The sequence below is a fragment of the Gadus morhua genome, chromosome 10 (assembly GCF_902167405.1).
Source record: "Gadus morhua chromosome 10, gadMor3.0, whole genome shotgun sequence".
NCBI lineage: Eukaryota > Metazoa > Chordata > Actinopteri > Gadiformes > Gadidae > Gadus > Gadus morhua.
The window spans coordinates 8,977,518-9,001,547 of NC_044057.1; the positions used below are offsets into that span (position 1 = coordinate 8,977,518).

General features: G+C 44.9%; 1 protein-coding gene across 3 annotated transcripts in view; it reads right to left on the reverse strand.

Annotated features, from left to right (window-relative positions):
* Positions 1-2,623: 2,623 nt before the first annotated feature.
* The window catches only part of ssrp1a (structure specific recognition protein 1a), a 34,858-nt gene continuing 13,451 nt past the window's right edge, over positions 2,624-24,030 (reverse strand). For 2 of the 3 annotated variants that reach the window (XM_030368282.1, XM_030368283.1), the window contains exons 6-19: positions 23,637-23,737; positions 18,649-18,778; positions 9,256-9,359; positions 8,829-8,957; positions 8,428-8,649; positions 7,590-7,662; positions 7,471-7,476; positions 6,661-6,793; positions 6,535-6,580; positions 6,268-6,400; positions 4,973-5,140; positions 4,176-4,276; positions 3,810-4,056; positions 2,624-3,490 (exon numbers count right to left, since the gene is read on the reverse strand). In XM_030368282.1, the coding sequence (XP_030224142.1) occupies positions 3,425-3,490; positions 3,810-4,056; positions 4,176-4,276; positions 4,973-5,140; positions 6,268-6,400; positions 6,535-6,580; positions 6,661-6,793; positions 7,471-7,476; positions 7,590-7,662; positions 8,428-8,649; positions 8,829-8,957; positions 9,256-9,359; positions 18,649-18,778; positions 23,637-23,737 (1,659 nt within the window). In that variant the 3' untranslated portion in view covers positions 2,624-3,424. The remainder of the gene's footprint in view (positions 3,491-3,809; positions 4,057-4,175; positions 4,277-4,972; positions 5,141-6,267; positions 6,401-6,534; positions 6,581-6,660; positions 6,794-7,470; positions 7,477-7,589; positions 7,663-8,427; positions 8,650-8,828; positions 8,958-9,255; positions 9,360-18,648; positions 18,779-23,636; positions 23,738-24,030) is intronic. The other variant, XM_030368284.1, reaches the window with a different exon arrangement.

The window sequence follows — 24,030 nt, forward strand, 5'->3', positions numbered from 1 at the left end:
AGGCGGGCCACCTCCGCTGCCAGAGTCCTGCTTGCCACCGGATCCCGTAGCCTGGTCTCCACCAACCCCATAAAGGGTGGGGGACGGCGCTTGAACTGTATGGGATGACCCCATCTCAACATGTTGCCCAACTACGATGGTAGAACGCACCGCTCTAGCCAACACGCGAAGCGGTCGGAGAGAGGGCGAGCTGACAGCTGAGGAACGCCCTCCAGGAATCACCCGTATTCCTCGGCCCCTACCGCCTCCACAGTGTGTGGACCAAGGGGGGCATCCCATGAAAGGGAGGAGGCTCAGCGAGCGTGGTAGACGTCACAGAGCTAGTCGCTGTACAAACAGCGAGCTGTCTAGACACCGAGCTCGTGTCCGCTGAACAGGCAACGAGCCGTCTAGCCGTAGCACTCATGACTGTCCGCTGGCTGTAACCACAGCGCGCAGACCCGTCCTCTCACCTTCCACAGACTGTAGAAGGGAGGTAGAGGGGATTATGTGGGAAACTAGGAAACTAGTACAAGCGTCCGTATCCACGGGCTTGTTTAATGAGTCTCTAGCCCGCCCACAAAGCTCAAAGGGACGCCGCTTCTTTGAAGCAGGTGAACCAGAGGATATGTAAACACGCCCTCCGGCTGCCAGCCTACAGCCATCTGGCTGAGGGGGGGAGTTTAGGGAGCATGTACTGCCGTTCGGTCGAACGGTCTTTCTTTTCATTTTAAAATAAGAAAAAGTGGGAGCAAGTTTGCGGAACTTCTGGCCCCGCGGTGCTGCTCCCCCCTGCTGCTGCTGCGACTGCTGCTGCGGCATCGTGGTTGGAGGCGGCGACCTGGAGCGCTGGAACCGGTCTGGACCCCGCTTCCTCCCGGCCTGCTGGTGGGAGTAGCCGGCTTGCTGGTGAGCAAGCACCTCCGAGAACCGGGGCCCAAATAGTCCATCCAGAGCTAATGGGCCCTGGACGAGGCTGGCCCGCTCTCGTTCCGGAACCGCGGTGTGAGAGCCATACGGCCCTCTGGATCATTGTGGCCCACGCCATATGCCGGCCGGCCGAAATGGCTACCGGCTGGCACAGCTGAAGGATGGCGCTGGAGAGGCGGGAAACCGCCAGCCATCTTGCGGCCTCCTCCGGGCCGTAAGCCTGCCTGCCAGCCGACAAGGAGACCAGGGCAGAGGAGAGCAGGGCGATGTTGTTGACCGCCGCCGCAGACTGCGAAGCACAGACGAACACCCTGTCCGTCAGGCCGGTAATCTGCTTCTGGAGGCGGTCGGGGGGCAGCGGCTTCTCGTTAGGACGCCATCCGGCGCCCGGACAGAGAAGCGCTGCCAGGGAAGGCCTGAGTATCAGCCCACCCTTCCACGTTGGTGAAGCCAGTGAAGGCCCACACCGGGGGCGAGTGGCGGGGCCGGCATAGGGATACCCTTGATGGCCGCCGCCTCAACCATGATTTCGCCGAAGAGATCGGTCATCCAGCGTGGTCTCACTCGGGACGATAGTGGCTTCGGTGGAAGCCCCGGAGCGGGAGAACTCGGACGCAAGGCCAGGAAAGACGTCGTCCAAGGAGGCGACGCTGTCAACCTCGAAGCACTCGGCATCCGGAACTTCGGCCCCGAAGATGTCGATGGCCTCCTCAGCGAGATCCACCGACGGGGAGAAAAAGAGGTGCTTGGAGAGGAGCCCCTCTTCAGGTAGCACGCGGCAGGCGGCGCAGGAGGCAGGGGCAACCAAGGCAGCCGCAGCATGTTCAGCGCCGAGGCACCTGAAACACGCCCGGTGTCCGTCACCCGGAGCCAGGGAGGCGGGACAGGAAGCGCACTGAGGCCCTGAAAAGGTCCCGCCAGCTCTTACAGGAGCACTCTCCAGTGGCCCTGAAAAGGGCCGTTGGTCCATGGCCTTGCCCACGCCGCTGCCACCGGTCATCTTCAGGTGGGAAGTCATATCTTCTTTTTCCGTTGATCAGTACAAATCGCTGAAAGAAAAGGGAGGATGGGCCAAGGTGTGTGCGCCAACGCATCCACCCCCAACGGGGGAAGATCCCGAGGGTCGAGAGAGAACCACCACCTGCAGTGTGGCATATACACGGTGCCGTGGGAATGCGGGTGGTGCCCACGTTGATTGGTGCATAGTTGACATTTTTCCGGGACAAGCCCATAAGGCGAAGCCTAGACGGCGTACCCTACATGAAATAGAACTACAAAAAGACTATTAATGCAGGCTATGTGGAAAATGCGCCGACTTTGGCTCAGCCTGGCTCCGCCCTCTTCCGCTACGTAGCTAAGATGGCTGCCGTTGAGTACGACAAGTGTACGTCGATCATTCCACACACTAATTGACAGTTTTGAGTATACCACCCGGGTCCTTTGAGTAATATTTTGCCCGATCTGAATCGGAACGCCCTACGTACTCAAACTTAGGCTAGTAAGTACGGATAATATGAATATTGGAACACGGCACAGGTCATCGAGGATGATCCGGACTGTGTCGTAGTTTACGTAAACACAGGTTGCCGCAGCATCTCCCGAACATACTCAAGGAATCGTTAACATTAGTATGTAAATACAGCCAGAATAATCAACGTTAGATCACAGACGATGCAGCTATTATTAAGAACCGGACAATGCACTACAGGGTATCTCGGCGTAAAGTGTTCTGGTTATTCTTTATTCAGTATCCGTTAAAAAGTCCACCGTGTGGACGTCACACATGTTCTGTTTGGCTCAAATATCTGGTCCAGGCAGCCACGCCCACAGAGGTCGATTTGGGCAGAGTTCAGACTGATTGTGTGGTGGGTCACATGCTCAGGCTGGTGTTCAGGTACCATGCTTCATCTGGTCAGCACCTCGGCTGTTAGGATTAAAAATGGTAATTCTGATCTCTTAATCTAGAGATCTATAATGAATAGAAGATCACATTCAAACCCGACAATTTTTACAAAAAAAATCATTTAATCAGTCTGAAAAAACAAAAAAAACAAAAAACACCAGACCCCCACTGGGTTGGATTCAAGTTCTGACATTGAAACAAGAAACAAACATAACAGCTACTCATCGTGCTCCTACCCAGCACACACCTTCTAAAAGCTGTTGCAGTTCTTCAACGCTATAATTCTAAAACCAACCCCTGGTCCCCATGACAACTACCTTTCAATAAGGGTTGTTTGATGATCCGGTTTGTAGCGATGACAGCAGGATAACACAACTCCAGAATTAGTTCATATCAAAGTTGAGAAGCTCTTTTTAACGGCTGTCATTCAAAGGAACCATTTTGAATGGAATTCAATAAACTAAATGAGCGTGTAACCAAAGTCCGGTTTTCTTGAGGCCTGGATTGCGAAGAAACAGTGATGGGTTTAGCAAGAGAAACGCACAGAGGAGTACAAAGGTTGGTCCTTGAGTTGTGTATTTAATTGCTGTAGAGTGTGCGCTCTGTGCGTGTTCAGTCTGACTCCTCGGGCTCCGAGCTGTGGGGAGTCGACGCCGCCTCCTCCTCCTCCTCAGACTCCTAGTGAGAGAAACCAAAGTCTTATTATGTTCTTAAGATAATACTTCATTTATTCCTCCTGCCCATGTACTGATGGACACGGTCTCAGTGGGCTTTAAGACATGGAACTCCGACTGAGCCGGAGTCAGGTGTGTTTGGGGAGTGGAGGAGGGATGGGATTCTTACCCTGGCTGCTTTATCCAAATGCTGAATATATATGCATTACATATATTATTATATATATATATATATACACACACACTCACTGAATAAAATGTATGATCATAGAGGGACTGAACCTCAGCATGTCGGACCCTTCTCCAGCGGTATGTCAGCTCACCTCTTTGCTCTCAGCCTTGGCCTTAGATTTAGATTTAGATTTGGACTTGGACTTGCTCTTGCCCTCGGTCTCCGACGCGCTGTCCTCACTTGTCTCGATGAACTCCTTGCTCTTAAAGCTGTCATTGCCTCCTCCACCAACGCCTCCTCCTCCTCCGCCACCACCTCCTCCTCGCTCCTTCTCTTTATCTGCTCCGGCAGACTTCCTCTTCTTCTCCTCCTTCTTGGCTGGTTTCTTCTTGGCCTCCCTGGAAGATTCAGAGACAAACACATCAGCATCAGGGAGGTTAGGAATCCACTGATCACAGTTAAGTGTAAGGGAGGGAGGTTATGCACTGATCTCAGTTAAGGGTAAGGGGGTATGTACTTCTTGGCGGCCAGGGCGGAGACTCCCTCGCTGCTCTCGTTGTACTCCTGCTTGGCCTTCTCGTACGCCTTCCTCGCCTCCACAGCCTTACCGTCCCACTCCTAGACCCCCAGGGAGGGGGAGGGGAGGAGAGAGAGGGAGAGAGAGGGAGAGGGAGGGAAAGACAACGTTACAGTGGAGAGGTCCAAGAAGGAAACCTGCTGGTGACCGGTCCGGCCTCCCTGGTTTGGCCTCACCATCCCGTCGTCCACACACTAACCCTCCTGTCCTCAGTGTAACCCCCTCTAACCCTAACCCTCATCACCTCCTTGCCAAGCCCTCTCCACATCTCCCCTAAACCTTAACCCTTATCTTAATCCCCCTTAGGTCCTTGCCCAGCCCCCCCCACATCTCCCCTAACCCTTACCCTTATCTTAATCCCCCTTAGGTCCTTGCCCAGCCCCCCCCACATCTCCCCTAACCCTTACCCTTATCTTAATCCCCCTGACCTCCTTGCCCAGCCCCCCCCCCCCCCCCCAACTCTTATCTTAACCCCCTCATCCCTTGTCCTCCTTGCCCAGCCCCCTCCACATCTCGCCCAACCCTTATCTTATCCCCCTCACCTCCTTGCCCAGCCCCCTCCACATCTCCCCTAACCCTTCCCATAACCCTTATCTTAACCCCCTCACCTCCTTGTCCATCCCCTTCCACATCTCCCCTAACCCTAATCTTAACCATTACCTTATCCCCACTTACCTCCTTGCCCAGCCCCCTCCACATCTCCCCCAACCTTTATCTAAACCTCTTAACCCCCTCACCTCCTTGTCCTCCTTGCCCAGCCCCCTCCACATCTCTCCGGCCTTCTTGGAGATCTCCGTGACCGAGATGCCGGGGTTCTCGCCCTTGATGCGCTCGCGGCTGGCGTTGAGCCACAGCATGTAGGCGCTCATGGGCCGCTTGGGCCCGCCCACGTCCTTCTGCTTCTTCTACAGACAGAGAGGTCCGTGGTCAACCAACACAAACAGGTCCGTGGTCAACCAACACAACAGGTCCGTGGTCAACCACTGCTAGGCACAACATTACGATCTTTAGATTAATTATTTGAATCAAACTATTAAAACAAAGCCAAAACTATTTGGGCTCATTCACTGAAGGCTCCAGCGGCTGGTTCATCTCAATGTTTAGAATTAAAATGTTCTATATATTTTTTTAAATCAAAATCAATGTGCCAAATAAGGCTAGTTTCCTCTGCTGGTTACAAAAAACCTACAATGATGGGCCTATATCGCGATATCTGCAGCTACACAAACGCTGTGTATCAAACCTGAGGGATCACCACTGTGGGCCGGATGGATCACCACTGAGGGCCTGATGGTTCACCACTGAGGGCTGTGGTAGAAATTAACCTTACATTCTATGTTAAACTATGATTATTATTAGGCCTACATATCATATATATACTTTAATAGTGGAAAAGAGCTGATCAACTTTAACCTAGATGTTATGTGCCGTGTGACACCAGTGAGTGGGTCCAGGACATTCTCACCTGATGGGCCATGTTGCACATCAGTCAGAGAGTCCAGTCTACTCCCATTTTGATGTACTCTCTGAAGACAATGCTTATATTCACACGTGTGCATCATCTCTGTTTGTATAAAGATAATATATGTTCTAAGGTCACATTGGTAGCCAGAAGACATGAGAATATACTGACATCCACACAGTGTGACCCAGAAAAACATTCTATGCACATCAATATTTGATGAAAGTCCAACTTTGTATTGTGTAAAGGATTGGGGATATAAGGAGCTGTCCGGGAATCATTCGGCAGTGTGTATTCGCGAACACCATTCGGCTTTGTTGTCTCTCGTTTGCGGGTGGCAATAAACTCTCCATCTATACTTGACCTGGACTCTCCGATTCCTCTGTGCTTATAGCTAGTTCAAGTGAATTAGATAAGTTGTTATTAGAAATCCCACCACAGGGCCTGATGCATCACCACTGAGGGCCTGAAGGATCACCACTGTAGGCCTGATGGATCCTCAATGAGGGCCTGATGGATCCTCACTGAGGGCCTGATGGATCCTCAATGCGGGCCTGATGGATCACTCACCTCCCTGCGGGGCTTCCTCTCCTTCTTCTCCTTCACCACCTTGGGCTTCTTGGCCTTCTTCTTGCTCTTTTCCTCCTGGTCGCTGCCCCCCTCCCCTTCGCTGCTGTCGCTCTCCGACGCGTTGCTGTCGTACCTGGGGAGGGAGAGGAACCACCAAGAGAGTATTTAACTCCTAACAAAAAACAAAAGAAACTAAATGTGCACACCAGCGCTGGAGGCGATATGATGATCAAGGTTACACTTCAGAGATGAACATGGATCACTTACTCTTCTGCCACCTCGTCGTCTTCCTCTCCAGGGTTGAAGGATTCATCTGAGGAGCAGAGGAATGAAGTCATTAGTCAGCGTTTGGCCCCGCCTCCCCTTTCAGACCCTCTGTGATTGGCCGCTCACCGCTCTCGCCGTCCGACTCCTCGCTGTCGTTGGCCTCCTCCCTGATCTTGCCCTCGGCCTTCATCCTCTCCAGGTAGGCGTCGTGCTGGTCCTCGTCCGAGTCGCTGTACTCGTCTTTGTTTCCCTTCAGCCCCTGAAACCACACTGGGCCGTCAACACAGACACGACCCTCAGCAACCAATCAGCCCCCAGACCAACGGGGAGGAGTTGGCACAGCATGAAAAATCACAGGTAGGCACTCGGAAACAAAACACATCTGAATTCCCAGATAAGAAAAAAAAAAATCAAGAATCATTTCAATATTGCCCATTTCTTAATTGCAGTGGACCCACCAACCCAATCACCCTGGATTGATAATCGATCATAGACCATTGAACTGGTAAAAAAATTAACCGGTTGGGAGGAGCTCTGGTGTGAAATCACTTAGCAACACATCAAAACCACCGCCGCTCCGACCACAAGTTGGATTTTTGTTTCAGTATATTACCCAGGACCCGGGACCCTAACATTAGTCAGCAGGATGCATAACAAGGTGCAGAGACTCAGACACTTGCCCACGGACCAACTCAGTCACGGCCCATGATTAGTAGGAAAACAAACCCAGGAGTTTATCATCAGGCCAGTCAACTCCACATAGGCAACCCAAATGGCCACACAGAAGACAAACACCCCATTCAACACACACACAAACACACACACACACTTCCCACTCTCCTCACATTAAGACAAACACACCAGACAGAGCAAATACACCATGCAAGCAAGTAATCACGCCACACCAGCGGGGTCGGAGGCCCTGACCATACCAACCTTCTTCTACCAGGGGTACGAGGACAGACACAGAGACACAGGACACATGTCAGTGAGGATACACATTGGGGCATGGGGATGAATGAACAGTCAGAACACCGCAGGGGATCAGCAGTCACCTCTTTGAAGCCGCGGTTCTTGATGTTCAGCTTCTTGGCGTTGACAAAGTCGAACAGCTTGCCGTACTCCTCTCTAGTGGGTAGGAGAAACGTTTGGCCGTTACAATTCATGGTTGTAGGGGTGAAGATACACTGGGCCCACTGCCTCAATAAGTGAGTTAACTGTTAATGTTCACGTAATTTGATGGAGAGCAATGTTCTAAGCAGAAGAGAAACATTTATCAAAATCCCCTTTGAAATATCAGGCCTTTTCGCCACACCCACACACCTCTTTGAGGGTGGTTTGTAAGCTGTGCATAGTTATAATGAAATCGCACCACAGCACTCGTACTTCAGGATAAGAGCATACAAACCTAAATACACACGCACTGCTTGATGGATAGCCAGAAAAGGAAAACATTCAAAGTAACTTGATGCATGTCATAACTACAAGCATTTTATTAGGATGTGGAGATTGTGATATAGGAGGAGGAGCGCAGAGACTTTGTGAGGAGAGATTTTGAAGCAATGACGTAAAAAAGGAAAGGAGAAAAGATCTATTCAATAAAAACATTTAAAAATGCATTGAAAGTAAGTTCCTCTTTCAAATCAACGTACGCATGATGCATGGCAACGGCCGTGCCAATACTGCGGCAAGGGGCCGGGAAAAGGCTGCGACCGATGGGTGCCGAGTAATGAAAGAGCTACTGGTACCAGTGGCCCCAGTGGAACATGTTAGTATTGAGCCCTGACACATATCCATGCAAATATCAAACCAACATCACCTAATTCTCCCTGGTTGTCCGCACCCCTACCTCTGGATGCTGTTGAAGGTGAACTGGTTGTGTGTACTGGTTACCTCTCGATGCTGCTGAAGGTGTACTGGTTGCCCTGCTTGGTCTCGATCTCGAAGTCGAAGGAGCGCGTGGTGGTGGTGCCACGGGCGAAGTTGACGCAGGAGATCTCCTCGAAGCGCAGGTGGACGGGCGGCTTGTGCACGTATATGAAGCCGCGCTCCAGGGGGTACAGCAGCCCCGACGACGCCTTGTAGGAGCAGGTGATGCACTGTGTCCCCGAGTGGCTGAGGGGGACAACATGCACTTTGTTAGGGAGCAGGAGGCATCAGAGAGGGACCAACGTCGACATGGTGCCGACTGGACGACTCCTTCAACACCCTCACATGATGCAAGTCTCCAAGCATGAGGAGGACGCTATAGAAGGTCAGAACGAGGGTCCCGAATGACGAGATAACCAACTTACCCCTGGAAGTTCCCGGGCACAGTGATCTTCCGGTTGACCAGGGCCTTCATCACTCTGCTGACCATCTCGTACAGCGAGCCTGACATGTTCTTACTGAGCTTCCCCTCGAACCGCCTCTCCACGTCCTCCCTGAGGAGGAGGTAGGACACAGAGAACACATGAGAACACAGGACACACATGAGGACACAGGACACACATGAGGACACAGGGAACTGTGTGTGTGTGTGTGTTACACTCCTCTACACTGTCCATGTTATGAATGTAGACCTAATGACGGCTGAGCTTCTTGCCATATTGTAGGAGGAAGCAGATGGTACATAAAGGCTTCGGTCAACCGGCAGACCCGTCCACGTATGTAAATATGGAGTAAAGAATAAAGGGTCTAAAGGGCGTTGGCCTATGGACTAGGGCAACATGAGGGACTCACTCGCTCATGTTGAGGGTGAGGCTGAGGTCCTCCTCTTTGGAAAAGAGCAGGATGAGGAAGTGGTATCGCGTCTGGCCCTGCTTGATGGGCGGGTCCAGGCTGATCTGTTGACAGATGCATGATGGGACTTTGATAAGATGCTATTATTATGGAAACATATTAAATTGTTCTTTATTGAGCCGGTGTGATTTCAATAATCAAATGAATGATTAACTGGTTGAGGGGAATAACTCTTAGTCAGGGATAGAGCCAGACCGAAACTCTTCCTACAACGTGCATGTGTGCATGTATGTATGTATGTATGCATGCATGCATGCATGCATATTAGGGCTTTGACTTTTGGCCAAAAATCATATTCGAAGTTCGTTTGTTTATTAATATTAGTATTCGAATATATTCGAATATTTATTAATAATATTTTGACCATTAAATGCCTTCAGTAATACCTGGGCTGAATCCGAGTACTTAGTACATACTATTTATGTTCAGTGTCTACTACTTGACCATACTACACTTGTAGTACGGTCTACAGCTATGCGTAGAACGCCTAGAACGGTCTACAGCTATGCGTAGAACGCCTCTGAACTCTTCCGAACACCGCCGTAACTCCACCGGATGTTTGGAGATGACGTGTCTCCCCTCAGATGCCGGCAAAATTACCTTGATAAGTTACCCGTTTTCCATCTTGTCATCGTTGCTATTAAATTAAAAATGTCTTTTTACTTAATTACTTACTTTACTTTTTTACTCTTTTTAATGTCTCTTTTTTTCGCCGCTTTCTATGACGTCTTTCTAAGCCGCTGTTGGTAGTGTCGGGTCAGCCATCTCTTCTTCGTTCGTTACCACACCCGTAGTCTGGTAACGTAGTGACCTACCGTTGTATACTGTGGCGGTAGTACGCATTCGGAAACGTTTTCCGTGCTACACAATGCACACTGAGCATTCGGACGCGCTATATTTGTGGCGTACTACAAAATGCATACTATAAGTGTGAGTATTCGGATTCAGCCCTTGATTGGGCTTTGCGAGGTTTGTTTACCGGCGTTGCTATGGTTACCGGTCTTGCGTGTTCCAACTGTTTATTATGTTTCTAATAAATCGCTGTCTAATCAATACTTCATTCACTGCCTCTTCCGTGGTCATTACAATATTATGAATAGACTGCATGGGTTCTCCGACGTCTCTCCCTCTTGGCCTGCCCATAACAGGTTCGAATATTAAGGGCTGCCTAATATTCGTTCGAATTATTTTTATTTTTTTTGATATTCGAATTATATTCGAATCACGAAGTTCGAAGTCAAAGCCCTAATGCATATGCATTAGGGTTGCCGCGGTGTACGGTATTACCGGTGTTGAGGCCAACACAGATTACTCTGTGTTGCACACCGGCAACAGAGTTTTTTATTTATTTATTTTTTAGAAATAATTTATTTTTTCAGTCAAAATTAATAATATAATTATAATTAAGAAAAAAAAAAATTGTAAAATAGGCCACATTTCTGCTCTGTGCGGAAGAGAATTTGCGCGCCGAGAATTTGCACGCTTCCGGACGCTGTCACCGAGTGCGAGTTGACGGGAAGATAATGGCGGTTGACCTTGTTTCGAAGTTTAAGGCAAAGGCGCCTATTTGGAAACATTTTGGATTTAAATCAAACGAAAATCAGGAACCGGAGAACCCAAACGAGGCAATATGCAAACTCTGCAACATGAAGGTGGCAGCAGCTGGAGGTAACACTTCAAATTTACACACACACCTAAAACTGCACCACAGGAGCGATGCTGTGAAAATGGAGCTTGCAGCAGTGGGGCCTCCACCGGAGAGTTCGGGCACACAGCGGCCGACACAGCCATCAATTTGTGGAGCGGTTGCCAAATGTACAAAGTACAAGAAGGATAGTGTGAGGTGGACTGCATGTACCGATGCAGTCACCAAATATATGTGCAAGGAGATGGTGTCCTTCAACACGGTGGAAAAAAAGTCCTTCAAGGAGCTTTTGGCGACACTTGACCGCCAGTACGATGTTCCAGGGCGGACATATTTTTCATCCACAGCCATCCCGCGCGCTTACAAGTGTCAGGAGTGAGCTGCAACGTACCCCTTTATCGGTCGAAGAGTTTTCCCTCACAACAGGCTTGTGGTCGAGCGCAACGATGGCACCATATATGTCACTGACAGTGCATTTTATTGACCAGGATTGGAAGCTGGTGTCAAAATGCCTCCAGACGAGCTTTTTGCCAGAGGACCACACCGCCGTTAATTTGGCTGATGCCCTGCAGGACGCTCTGCGGGAGTGGGAATTGAGCGCGGATAAAGTCTCCTGTCTCACCACCGACAGTGGAGCCAACGTCAAAGCAGCTGTTCGGAACCTAGGGTGGCCCTGGTTGAGCTGCTTCGGGCACAACCTAAACCTTGCTGTGTCAAATACTTTGGAAAAAACAGAAAGTGCGAACAGACCATGCCCTTGCAGTCTGTCGCACAATCAACGGGATGTTTTTCACAGCTGGAGGAGGAGACGGGAGCTGCAGAAAGCCCAGGTCGAGCTTGGCCTCCCACATCACTCGCTGGTGACGGTAAGTTAACTAAGCCTCATATTCTTTTTGGGAAAAATTGTAAAATATAAATAAAATACAATATGCCTATATTAAGCATAACTTTTTTTTTCGCCTACGATTGTGCAACACGCTTTCTTCTTTTTGTTCCATATGCCTTGTGTTTGCTTATTTAATTGTAGCCAATTAGTTTCTTATTAATTTTGTTACATTGTGTTTGATTATTTTACCTTGTTTTACCCAGTGTATTAAAAATATAATATGTAAATAGTTGTGGCAATTGGGCTTGCAGCCCGCGGCACAAGACGAGCATGCAAGTCGCCGTCATCTTTAGGCCTATTTGATTAAAAAAAAAGTGCTTTGCACTGTTTTATTGTTTTATTGTTTATTGTTTGTCCTAATAGATAGGATACCTAATAAACCTTTGGAACGCACAAGACCGGTAACCATAGCAACTCCGGTAAACAAACCCCGCAAAGAGAGCTCCTACGTGAGCTACGTAGGAGCTCACGTGAGCTCCCCGCGCTACGGCCATCCGGAGGCGCACAGAGCTTTTGGCCGTGATATGATATATAAAATTATATTATACTATTATATATAGAAGAACGTTATAAGACGCCGAGAATTGGCGCGCTGCCAGCCGCTGTCACCGAGTGTGAGAGGAGAGTTGACGGAGAAGATGGCGGTTGACCTAGTTTCAAAGTTAATACCATTTATACCGGTGTTGACACAAGCGTATTACTCGGTGTGAAAATGTCTACACCGCGGCAACCCTAATATGCATGTATGCATGTATGCATGCATGTATGCATGTGTAACCCAGGGTTACATAACACCTTTTAATTTAATCAGAATTTAATCAAAACCAAGTAGAATAGTTGTCACTTATCAGAAAGAAATATATGGCTTGTATATTGGCGTTTTAAATAGTGACACAAAAAGTGATAGAGACATTTAAGAGGAAAGTATTGCAAATAAGTGCATTTATTTTATGATAACTGATTAATATGGTGTGATTTGTTTAATCACCTGTCAATTAAAAAGATCGCTTGGCAAATGTTCTGGCTCAGTTGCCAATAAGAAGTTAGACCTGCCTCTTCTAACCGCCAGTAGACGGCAGTTACGGTGATTCGTCCTTTTCGGGACGACCCACAGAAGAGAGATCGTTAGCAACTATTTTTTAAACAGTTGGCTACATGAACAGAGATCCCCCGCGTCACTAAAAGTCCCGAAAAGCCCGCACCGTGATTTTGAAACCCTTGGTGAGTCTCCCGGTGTAAATATTAGATTGAGAATTGTGCTTTTAGTGTGGTAAATAACACGCTAACTAGACGCTACTAGCTGCTAACGCTGTTTGCTAAGGTTCTAGCATAGTGCGCAGTGACACTTCACGTGGCGTGCCGTGACTGATCTGGGGGAGAGGATGTGAGGCCCGTTGCTGGGGCTGCAGTCTACCGGCAGACTGTAGGTTTAGCGGGGGTTGTGGGTTGAGCATTTTTTCCACTGTGTGATGTTGCGGTGTGTTGGTGTGTCAGTGATGCTGCTAGCTGTGTTTATTTGCCTTATGGGGAAAAAAAATATGAGCTGTAAAGCTGCGAGTTAATGGTGCTAGCTTTGAAATGATAAATTCTTCCAGTGATCTATAGCTTGCCGAGTATATAACTACAGAAAGAAAATACAATTTAAATGGTTTTTTTGAAGTGGTTTATTTGAACAGATTTATATAGAGTTAAAAGTGTCAATAATTTATGTTTTACACTGTTAAGTTATGATATTGTTTATCGAAAAGTAACTGAAATGTATTAGATAGACAGACTACTAATGAGTCTTTTGGCTTTGTTGTCAAGGCCGGGTTTTTTTGTGTGGATCGGAAAAAAGATATTGAACCCTGGAACGTCTGTATCCTGCTCGCCCTCCCTGGGGTCCCGCAGCGGTGTGCAGACTGGCGAGCTACCCCATCAGAGCGATCCTCTTGGACCACGAATAAGGCAAATTCTTATTGTTTCTGCAGCATTGTAGGGACAAGAGATTTTTCCGGAGTTTTCAGGAGTGTTGCTCACATGGACTGAGAGAGATCGAACCCTTAGAATAGGCTGATCTAATTTTACTGTGTTTTATTAGTGTAATGGAAATGTGTTATTTGGGGATGTTATAAGTATTCAGAGGTATTTTGAAACCTGTTTATATTTTATTTGAAAGGATTGACTCTTTTCCAGAGTCTTTGCTTGAGAGCAAGGTTGTAAAATTATTAAAAAAACTTCCTGGTTTCAGTAAAAAAAGATATAGTAAATAATATCAAAAGTATAAATATAATTATAAACCTAAATATAGATAGCTTCATATTAAATTAGAACAATAGCCATAAATAATAACTAACAGACAAATAATTACATTAAAAGTACTTTAAGGTAAAACAAACCGGATACCAGATAAATTAAAGTAAATGAAACCAGGAAAGGTGACATAAAATAAGGGTATAAATAAGAAAGGTGTTTGTGATCATTTTAATCTTTTCCACATTTTATTTTAAATCATTTTAGGTATAATTGTTCTGTTTATCATTTTTTCTACTAATAATAATATAATAAAAAAATAAAAAAATAAATAAAACCAAAAGGTAAGAGAAAAACTGCTTTGAAAAAAAAAAAGACATTCTCTTACCTTTGAAACATATATCTCTTGTTTCCGTGTGTCATTTCTGGTGCAGACAGTTACCATATCTCTCCTTAATGAACCCTAGAATCTTCTGGTAGTCTAGCACATATATTGATTATTGATTGTATACTAGTAGCAGTCTTCATTAAAAGACACCAGGTACCGGTTACACATGCATGTATGTACCAGTGGCGGCTGGTGGTTTTTAAAGTGAGGGAGGAAGGACTGCGTGCTTGGTTGCCATTGGCCTGCTTGCATTGTTAGTGGCGTATGCTGGCATAAGTATGAGAGACTCAAGTTGTTTCAGGGTGTTTGGGTGAACTACAAAATTGCAGGGTGGGATAATTATGTGAATTGATACAAATCCACCAGTGGCAGCATTGTATTTTGAAAGCTTGTAGGCAGCATGTCTTACAAGGGAAGAAGGAAAGGATGCAAAGCCAAATAGTCAAATCAGGCCTACTCTTGATTTGTAAAACTAAATAAAAAAATCTGGGCCTATTTTTGCCCGCAATGACTGAAGCTATTGGTAGTAATTTGGCTATGTTTATTTTCAGCTACAAAATGCCAAATAAAACACGACAGAAACTGTATTTTGCTACCATACTAAAATAAAGATGAGGATGTCTGCATTGCCTTGGGAGAGTGTAGACTCTAAACTCTCCCCAGGCAATGCAGACATCCTGAATTGTAAATCCAGGGTTAGGGATTATTTACTATCCAGAGTGCAATTTTTTTATATATATATATATATATATATATATATATATAAAAATTAGGTAATCATCCTGCTTCCTATATAGGAAGCAGGATTATTACCTAATTTTTCACTTTATTTAGTTTTTACAGTTGAAGATTTTATTTAAAGTCACTTTTGTCTTGTTATCTTTATTGTTGTTGTTCATCCGAAAATGATCCGACCCTCAAAAATCATGGTCGCACATGTGACCAAAATATTGCGAAAACATTGGTGGACACGCTGAAATATTTTGGTCGCACATGCGACCAAAATATTTAAGGGCGCGACTAATAATTTTTTATAGGTCACACATCTGTGTTCTCCTGTAATCAAACTCACACTCATGGTTAGGGATGGGGATTGAAACCCGGTTCTAATAAGGACCCGGTTCCACTTTGCAAAACCCGAAAATCATTAACGTTAGGGCTTATCGATACAACTATCGAGTTCCATCGTTTTTTTTGTCCCGTAGGTCCTGTAACATAATGTGTCCCTCGAGTCGCGTCACGGCATTTAAATCAATTCAATCCAATTACTGCAGCGTGTCCACCAATGTTTTTGAATGGAATTGTAAGCAAACAGGTATTACAAGTAAAACAAGTGAAGGCAGTTAACTTTGCTTGCGAGGATGGCTGAACGGGCGAAAAGGGCGAAAATCATTTATTGTAAAGTGGGGAACAGAACCTCAATGACCAAATACATTAGCATTGTGCATCAAATAAAGACCAAATGCAATACTTTTGAGACTCGAGCTGGGTTCGAAATCGTTCCCTATCACGGATATAGTGCACTATATAGGGTGCTCGCCATTTTGTAGCGTTGTTCGAATTCTCAGTGGTTAATTTCATGCACTATATAGTGCACTTAAAATACCCAAAATTTGAGTGTACATACGATGTACCCTACATGTTACTCCCGTATACCACAATGCAATGCGGTCGTGTTTTTCCGGAGGAGAAGAAGCTGTATAACCGCGAAAACGAATACATTTAATGATGGAGTCTCCGCCTTTCGTTTAGAAATGTCAACAATTTATTTGGGATTTAACATAGAATATTTAACATTCAAAATTAATAAAATAAATACAACCTCCAGCTTTCCTCGTTGAGTGCCGGTTTGTTTACATCATTGGTTCTCAAAGTGCGGCCCGCGGAATCATTCCTGGCCGCCCACAATGACATACATAATTATGTAAGTTATAAAAAAATAATATAGATATATATTTTTATTATTATATCAATATTAATTTAAACAAATATAAATAAATATAAAGAGAAAAGTCGACCCTCTAGATTTCAATTAAATCTTTACATTTGCTAGTTTTAATCCGACTGTACATTACTTTGAAAGGTTGAACCTCAGTTTCAGTGATTTAGACCTCACTTGACCTCACACCCGGAGGTCCACGGTGCAATATTCTTTTTGACCACTGGGATGCTGACGGCGTTTCCCGCCAATTGTTTTTTTCCTTTGGCGGCCCTTAGTCAAATTTTGGGTTCCTAAATTGGCCCTCAGTTGTCAAAACTTTGAGAACCCCTGGTTTACATGATGTGGGCACATCCGTCTACGTCACACAAACACCCGGCACATTTACTGACGCAAATGACGTTTAGAAATGTTCAGCGTAGTGTCCGAAATCTCGTTTGTTCGTTCCCTATATAGTGCATTAGATCATGAACACTATATAGGGAATAGTGAGTGGGTGTATAGAGAACGATTTCGAACACAGCTTCTGTCTCCTCCTTCGCCTGTCGCACCACAGACGGGCCTTTCTTAATCATGCACTCAAACTACAAGCGGTAGTAATACAGTAATACTGTATTACTCATGTTTCTGTATTACTAATACAGTTGTATAGTGCTCCAAACATTTTAGTTTATATAACTAAAACTATTGATGTCAATATTTATTAAGAATTACATTTAATTTAAAAAAGTATAGATAGTGGTATCGATAAAGAATTGGATTGTTATCGATCAATAAATATCAATGATCCCCATCCCTACTCATGGTAGGATCATATCGTGGTCTAAAGACAAGCATTTCTCTACACCTCATGCTGCATTCCAGGGACACTTTTTAGCCCGCAAGTTACGAGCTGGAACTGGGAATGAATTGGTCTGGTACGAGATCACAGGTAGTGAGTTGCGGGTTTGTCTGCCGTTCCAGGGCATTTTCACAGGTAACCCGTGAAAACACGGGTTACGGGTTGTCTGGAACGCACCATTATTAGGGCCATATGAAATCCGTTTTATTTTTTTCCAAATTCCATTTTATTTTTTTCCAAATTCCGTTTTTTCCGTTTTAATTTTCATTAATTCCGTTTTTACACTTAAAATCATCAGAACGAGTGTCAAATAAGTGCGAACGAATAGAATTTAATCAGATAGAAGACTACATTTATTAAAACATCACAACATTGCACTGTTTTTAGTGCTTCAAATAAAAACATGACATAAATATTAAAGTGCTTACAAACTCTTTTTTTATAAACTCAAATTGGTGTTTGAAGGGGCGTGCCCTGGCTACGGCGTTCATTGTTTTTCATATGGATTTTGGACTTCAAGTGGTAATCGCACGTATCTTTGCGTTTCCAATCGATAGTATGTTGACATATTCTACAAAACACCTGAGTGATAGAAGTGTTTCGGATATTGTTCGGCTCTGAATTTGGGGTTAGAACCGAATTACGGGCGCTTCAACTTCTTGTTCGGCTTCTAGTTAGGAGCGGGACCTATTGTTTGCGTGGTGGACCGGGGATTTTTTTTTAACATTGTTGTGCGAGTGACTGCTAGACATTCAGTGACGTTAATGTCACCAGTGTTGTTTTCCTTTTCCCTCGAAACTGAATTTCACCAAAATAATGGCGAATTCCGCTGCATTCCGCTGCATATTGTAAATGTGACGTCTGATGTGCCTAGTCCCTGTTGCATGTTATATGTGCTGAAGAGCAGGAACCTGCTGGAAATCAGTTATTTTACTAAGACAGGCCCGTTTTAAATTGTAACTTTGTTACTTTTAATACTTTCCTGCTTAATAAAATAATAAAAAAAAGAAAAAAAAAAAAATCAGTTGATTCCGTTTTTATTGTCCAATTCCGTGATTCCGTCCGCGTTTTCGTTATCGCGGATTTCATAGGGCCCTACATTATTCTTGTTCAAAAATCATTCACATATGAAAGTTATGGAGAGCGATAAAAAGGTGACCTTATGGCGTTAAATTCGACGCAATGAAAAATTTGGTGCACCTACATTTTGTGCTAGTGCACCTAAAAAACAAAAAAGATTAGGCGCACCAGTGCAACCAACGCATAAAGTTAGTCTGGAGCCCTAAGGCCTTAAAAAGGGTCGCACATAAATTGACAGGGTCGGTCGGAAACCGGTACCAAACAAAAAGATTGTTTAGGCCCGAGAAGGCTCATCAGGGAGCACAAGGCTGAGGTCACGTACCACGAAGAACATCTGCCGCTGGTCCTTGTGCGGCAGCAGGAAGAGCCGCAGCACGGTGGTGTAGGGGATCTTGTAGTCAAATGTCTTCCCGTGGAGGTGGAGGAACGACGGGTATATGCGGATATCGTACCTGAAGGAAACACCAAGTCAGTCCATATATATATATCCATAAACAAACTAATACATAGAGACGGGAGCCAGAAGGCGTAGCAGATTTACGTATCAAAACTATTTATCTGGGTTCAAATTTATTTGGGTATCAATAGTTGATTCACGATCAGTTTTTATTGGCCGATCACCCATTTATTTTTCCAGTGAAATGGACATGGTGGGTGTTGTCTCCTGTGGTGTGAACCACATCCTGGCGTGTATCGACATCCCTCTAAAGGCCACAGGTCTCCAGTTTAGGATTTAAATTCGGCAATCAAGTCGGCGACAGCTTATGGTGACATTTGACAGAGAAATATAATGCATTAAAACGATGATTAGAAAGACTTTAAAAGACCTGCTTCAGCAAGATAAGATAAAGACTATAAAGATAGTCAGCCAACTATTATACAACTATAGCATATAAATTATATCCATTCATATATTTTTTTTTAAGTTTTGATGACTGCATAATTGGGACTAACACATTTAGCAAAAACGACAATCAAAATAACAAATAAATATCCACTATGCATAGAAAGCGAATATAGCTTCTAGGGATGGGCGTGAGGAATCGATTACACGCGTACTCCTCGTTACAAATGAACTCGGTTGGTGGACAGGCAAACACGAGTTTGCATATACACAGACAAACAAAGTTTTCTGAAGCAAATGTATACATTTTCTGTGCGGCGCCACTAACGCATGCCGTGGGCACAAAGCAAATGAAATGTATCAAATTTCTGTGTGGCTCGTGCCGTGCCGTGTGCAGGCACGCTAGAATTTAAAAAGTTAAGAGATGACGGTTAAAGCAAAGCGCAGCGAAGAATTGCAATACCTAAAAGCAGGGGTTTTCAAAGTGTGAGAGAGTGAGCCCCCCCTCAGAGAAAAAATTCAGCTGACCCCCCCCCCCCCCCCCCCCCAATTTTTTTTTTATAAATACCTGTGTTTTGAAAGCTATCTTAATTATTTTACACATTTTAAACATCTCTGATCATAATTTTAAAACATTTGAAACATATTTTTGAAACATATTTTTTAAACATTTTAAACATATTTCTGAAACATTACAACATCTTTGTGTGTTTTTAAACACATTTCTTAACACAATTTAACAACTTTATCCAAGCATGTTTTAGCTTAACCTTTTTTAAATACATTTGAACATCTTAATCTGTGTAAACTGCCAGTTTACACAGATTCATTCAGGGTCCCCGACTCTGAATTTTCTGAGTCTAATCAGATCTGCCTTTTCAGTCCAGAGATTCGACTATTCGGCGGGGTTTGTTTACCGGCGTTGCTATGGTGACCTAAATTATTATAAGCAACTGAAAACGATGCCGGTTTGAAACTAAAACTGTGATTCTGAAAAAAGTATAAATGCTATCAAAATTCCGTTTCAATAGTATTGAAGATACACGTGTGTAGATTTGTTTAATGGTTTGAACGATGGTAAACGGTTGAAAAATGAATGAGTTACGAAGTCTAGAAGTAGGTGTATCAGAATGGGCTGACGTCTTCAATGAAAACAGCTGAAAACGAAGCAGTATGAAACTAAAACTGTGATTCGGACGAAATTTTAAATGATATCGAAATTCTGTTTCGATATTATTGAAGATACAAGTGTGTAGATTTGTTAAATGATTTGCACGAAGATAAACAGTTGAAAATTGATTTAGTTATGTTACTTCTACAGTTGAAGTACGACTGATGATTTGAATCAGCGACTTTCAGGGTTTTTTTCTTGTTTATTTTTTTCTCACGTCGCGCCCCCCCTGAAGAACTCTGGCGCCTCCTAGAGGGGGCGCGCCCCACAGTTTCAAAACCACTGCTTTAAAGAAATAGGAGATCATAAGGTGAAATGTAAAATATGCCAAGCGAAATCGAGCTACCAGAGTACTACAAGTACTATGCGGCATCATATGCTCCTGAAACAACGGTGAGTTGAGTTCGGGAAAGCAGACCCGCAGCAACCAAGTGTGTCGGCTATTTTCACCGCCGCAAGATGAGCTGTAATCCCGGCCGTGTAGAGAAGATCACAACGCTGAGTATTTCCATAGTCCATTTGCTGCCTTTTTTTTTGCAGCTTTAAATTATTTGCAATGGTTAGGCTACTTGTTTCGTTTTTGTTTTGTTGTCGAACCAGGCCTTGGTTCGACTTGATTTAAATTGTGAGACGCATATTTATTTTTGTAAGGAAAATGGGTTTTGAACGTTTACAAAAATAAATAATGAATATTCTGATAACTGACTGTTTTGATTGAGAATAAGCATTACATGTTTGGTTGGTAATATTGCCGTTCATCATTAGGCCTATTCCTGCTGCAGATGCGTTGCATTCTAAAAATAGATTTGATTAAACAAGTACTCGATAGATCCTCGAGGAATTCCTTAGATCACTCGAGTTTGGAATTTACTACTCGTGCCCATCCCTAATAGCTTCCCATCGATTAATGGAGGCTGCCTATGGCAGCGCTTTAAAACGACGATGAAGAGCGCTGACACTGGCCACACGCCGCTCTCCCTACAGCAGACAGCGCTCTTATTCTGAAGTTACAGCAGACAGCGATCTTATTCTGAAGTTAAAGCAGACAGCGCTTTTATTCTGAGGTTACAGCAAACAGCGCTCTTATTCTGAAATTACTCCTTCATCTTCCATCTGAACGGCCGAGGAGACAGTTTCCAATAGGGATGTGTGTTGAGCACCTTCGTCCAATGAGGTGATGGATACGTGCATAAAGCAGAGTAGGACTGCTCATGAAGAGCGTTCTCCAGTGAAATGCTTTTACTGCGTCCTACTACCCAGATCAATACAATGGTCTGTGGTACAGCGTAGCCGACCTCATTATTAAAAAGGCCTTATGTTAATGTGGGACAAGCATTGGTTGTCCTGCATTAACCGGAAAACCAATGTCCTGTTAATGATCATAATGACGCTGGTCTGGAGTGCACATTGACGTTGATCATGTTAACGGAGTATATTAGGCCAATACTAACCACTGCAAAAGTTGGAGAACTGTAACAAAGAATCTTTACTTTGTTACTCTACATCACTGATATTAAGAGACTGAAAGATGCTGTTTTTGGGCCGTCCAATAGAAGAACATATTTACTCCATGTAGGACTGGAACCCATCATTTACTAGGGGTGGGACTCTCTTGGCACCTCATGATTTGATTCCGAGGTCAACGATTCGATTCTAAAACGATTATTGATGCATCTCGAAGCAATTTTATTTTTAATGTACATTTCATTTTGCGGGATAAAAAAAAAAAAAAGATATATACATCTGAATTTGCTACTCAGAGTTTGCTAATCACTTCCTACTTTTGTGATGATCATTAAAGAAATCAACAGATTAATTACTAGGGATGCACCGAAATGAAAATTCTTGGCCGAAACCGAAAACCGAAAATGAGGAAACCAAGGCTGAAAATCGAAACACCGAACGAAATTATTATGCCAATTATTAGTACCATTTAGGGTTGCCGCGGTATACGGTATTACCAGTGTTACCGGTGTTGGTGTTGCACACCGGCAACACCGAGTTATAATTTATTTTTTTCCAGCAATAAAAAAAGAATCATCATCTTAAGGCCTATTTGATAAAAAAAAAAAAGTTTGGCAGTTTGTCTTTGCACTGCTTTATTTTTTTATGTGCTTTTTTCCATAAAAAAAAAAATATACAAACCTAATAGATAGGCTACCTAAAGCGTTGGAACGCACAAGACCGGTAACCATAGCAACGCCGGTAAACAAACCCCGCGAAGCCCAATCCCTAAGAGAGCTCCCCGCACTACGGCCATCCGTGTCAACACTCGGTGTTGACACGAGTGTATTACTCGATGTGAAAATGTCCACACCGCGGCAACCCTAGTACCATTGCATTTATGGCTATGACTGTGTACTAACTTCATTAAAATCAAGGCATAGCAATTTTTGCAAATCGCTATACGTGGGTCTTTCTCAGAAACATTGAAAAACGTCCACACCGCAGACATATTGGCGCTTATCCAGACAAGCGTGTGCTGGCCGCGCTTTTTGTTTGCGACATCACAATTTTTTATGTTTCGGCCGTGTTGTTTCGGTGATAAAAGTATTTCAGCCGAAAACCGAAAATGTGATTTTGGGCCATCGTTGGCCGAAAATTTTTGGTGGCCGGAAATTCGGTGCATCCCTATTAATTACCTTATCTAATATTTGATTTGAGAAAAAGCTTTTGTCACAAATATGACTTACTATGAACAATGCAATAATCAATTATTAACTTATCTCAATCGAGACGGAATCGTTCTACACAGAATCGCGATACATCGAAGAATCGATAATTTTTTCCACCCCTATCATTTACACCAGGCAGCTGCTTGGCAAGTTTCAGATCCAGTTTGAATCTAGCAAGACCAGGACCCCAGTGCGGCTGGTGTGTCGGGGTGTAGTGAGAGCCTACCCCAGTGCGGCTGGTGTGTCGGGGTGTAGTGAGAGCCGTCCCCGGTGTGGCTGGTGTGACTGGGTGTAGTGAGAGCCGACCCCAGTGCGGCTGGTGTGTCTGGTGTAGTGAGAGCCGACCCCAGTGCGGCTGGTGTGTCTGGGTGTAATGAGAGCCGACCCCAGTGCGGCTGGTGTGTCTGGGTGTAGTGAGAGCCGACCCCAGTGCGGCTGGTGTGTCTGGGTGTAGTGAGAGCCGACCCCAGTGCGGCTGGTGTGTCTGGGTATAGTGAGAGCCGACCCCAGTGCGGCTGGTGTGTCTGGGTGTAGTGAGAGCAGACCCAAGTGTGGCTGGTGTGTCTGGGTGTAGTGAGAGCAGACCCCAGTTTGGCTGGTATGTCGGGTGTGTCCCGTACCTTCCTCTGGGTGTGAGGCACTGCAGCTCTTTGAAGACGCACACGGCGTCCCCGGTGGCCTGGATGACGTCCGCCTTGGAGAGAACGTTCTGGGCGAATGCCTGGAGGAGCAAAGAGGGATCAGCATTAATTTCTCCTCTGGAGCTACAGCTCCCTCTAGTGTTCACCTGGCACACACGCCGCCATACATCATTACAACAAGCCCTTAGCTTAATGGTTCTTCATTAGTTGAAAGTTATGGTTAATTTGTTGAGCCAGCTGAAATTCGTTGTGTTTCCTTAAGAGAAGACGTAACGGCCTGTAAACACAGAACAGGTTTAGAGTTTAGTTTGCACAAATGAAGAGTGGAACCACACCACTCTACAAGTTTAAATCAAAAGGACCTTTGAATAAA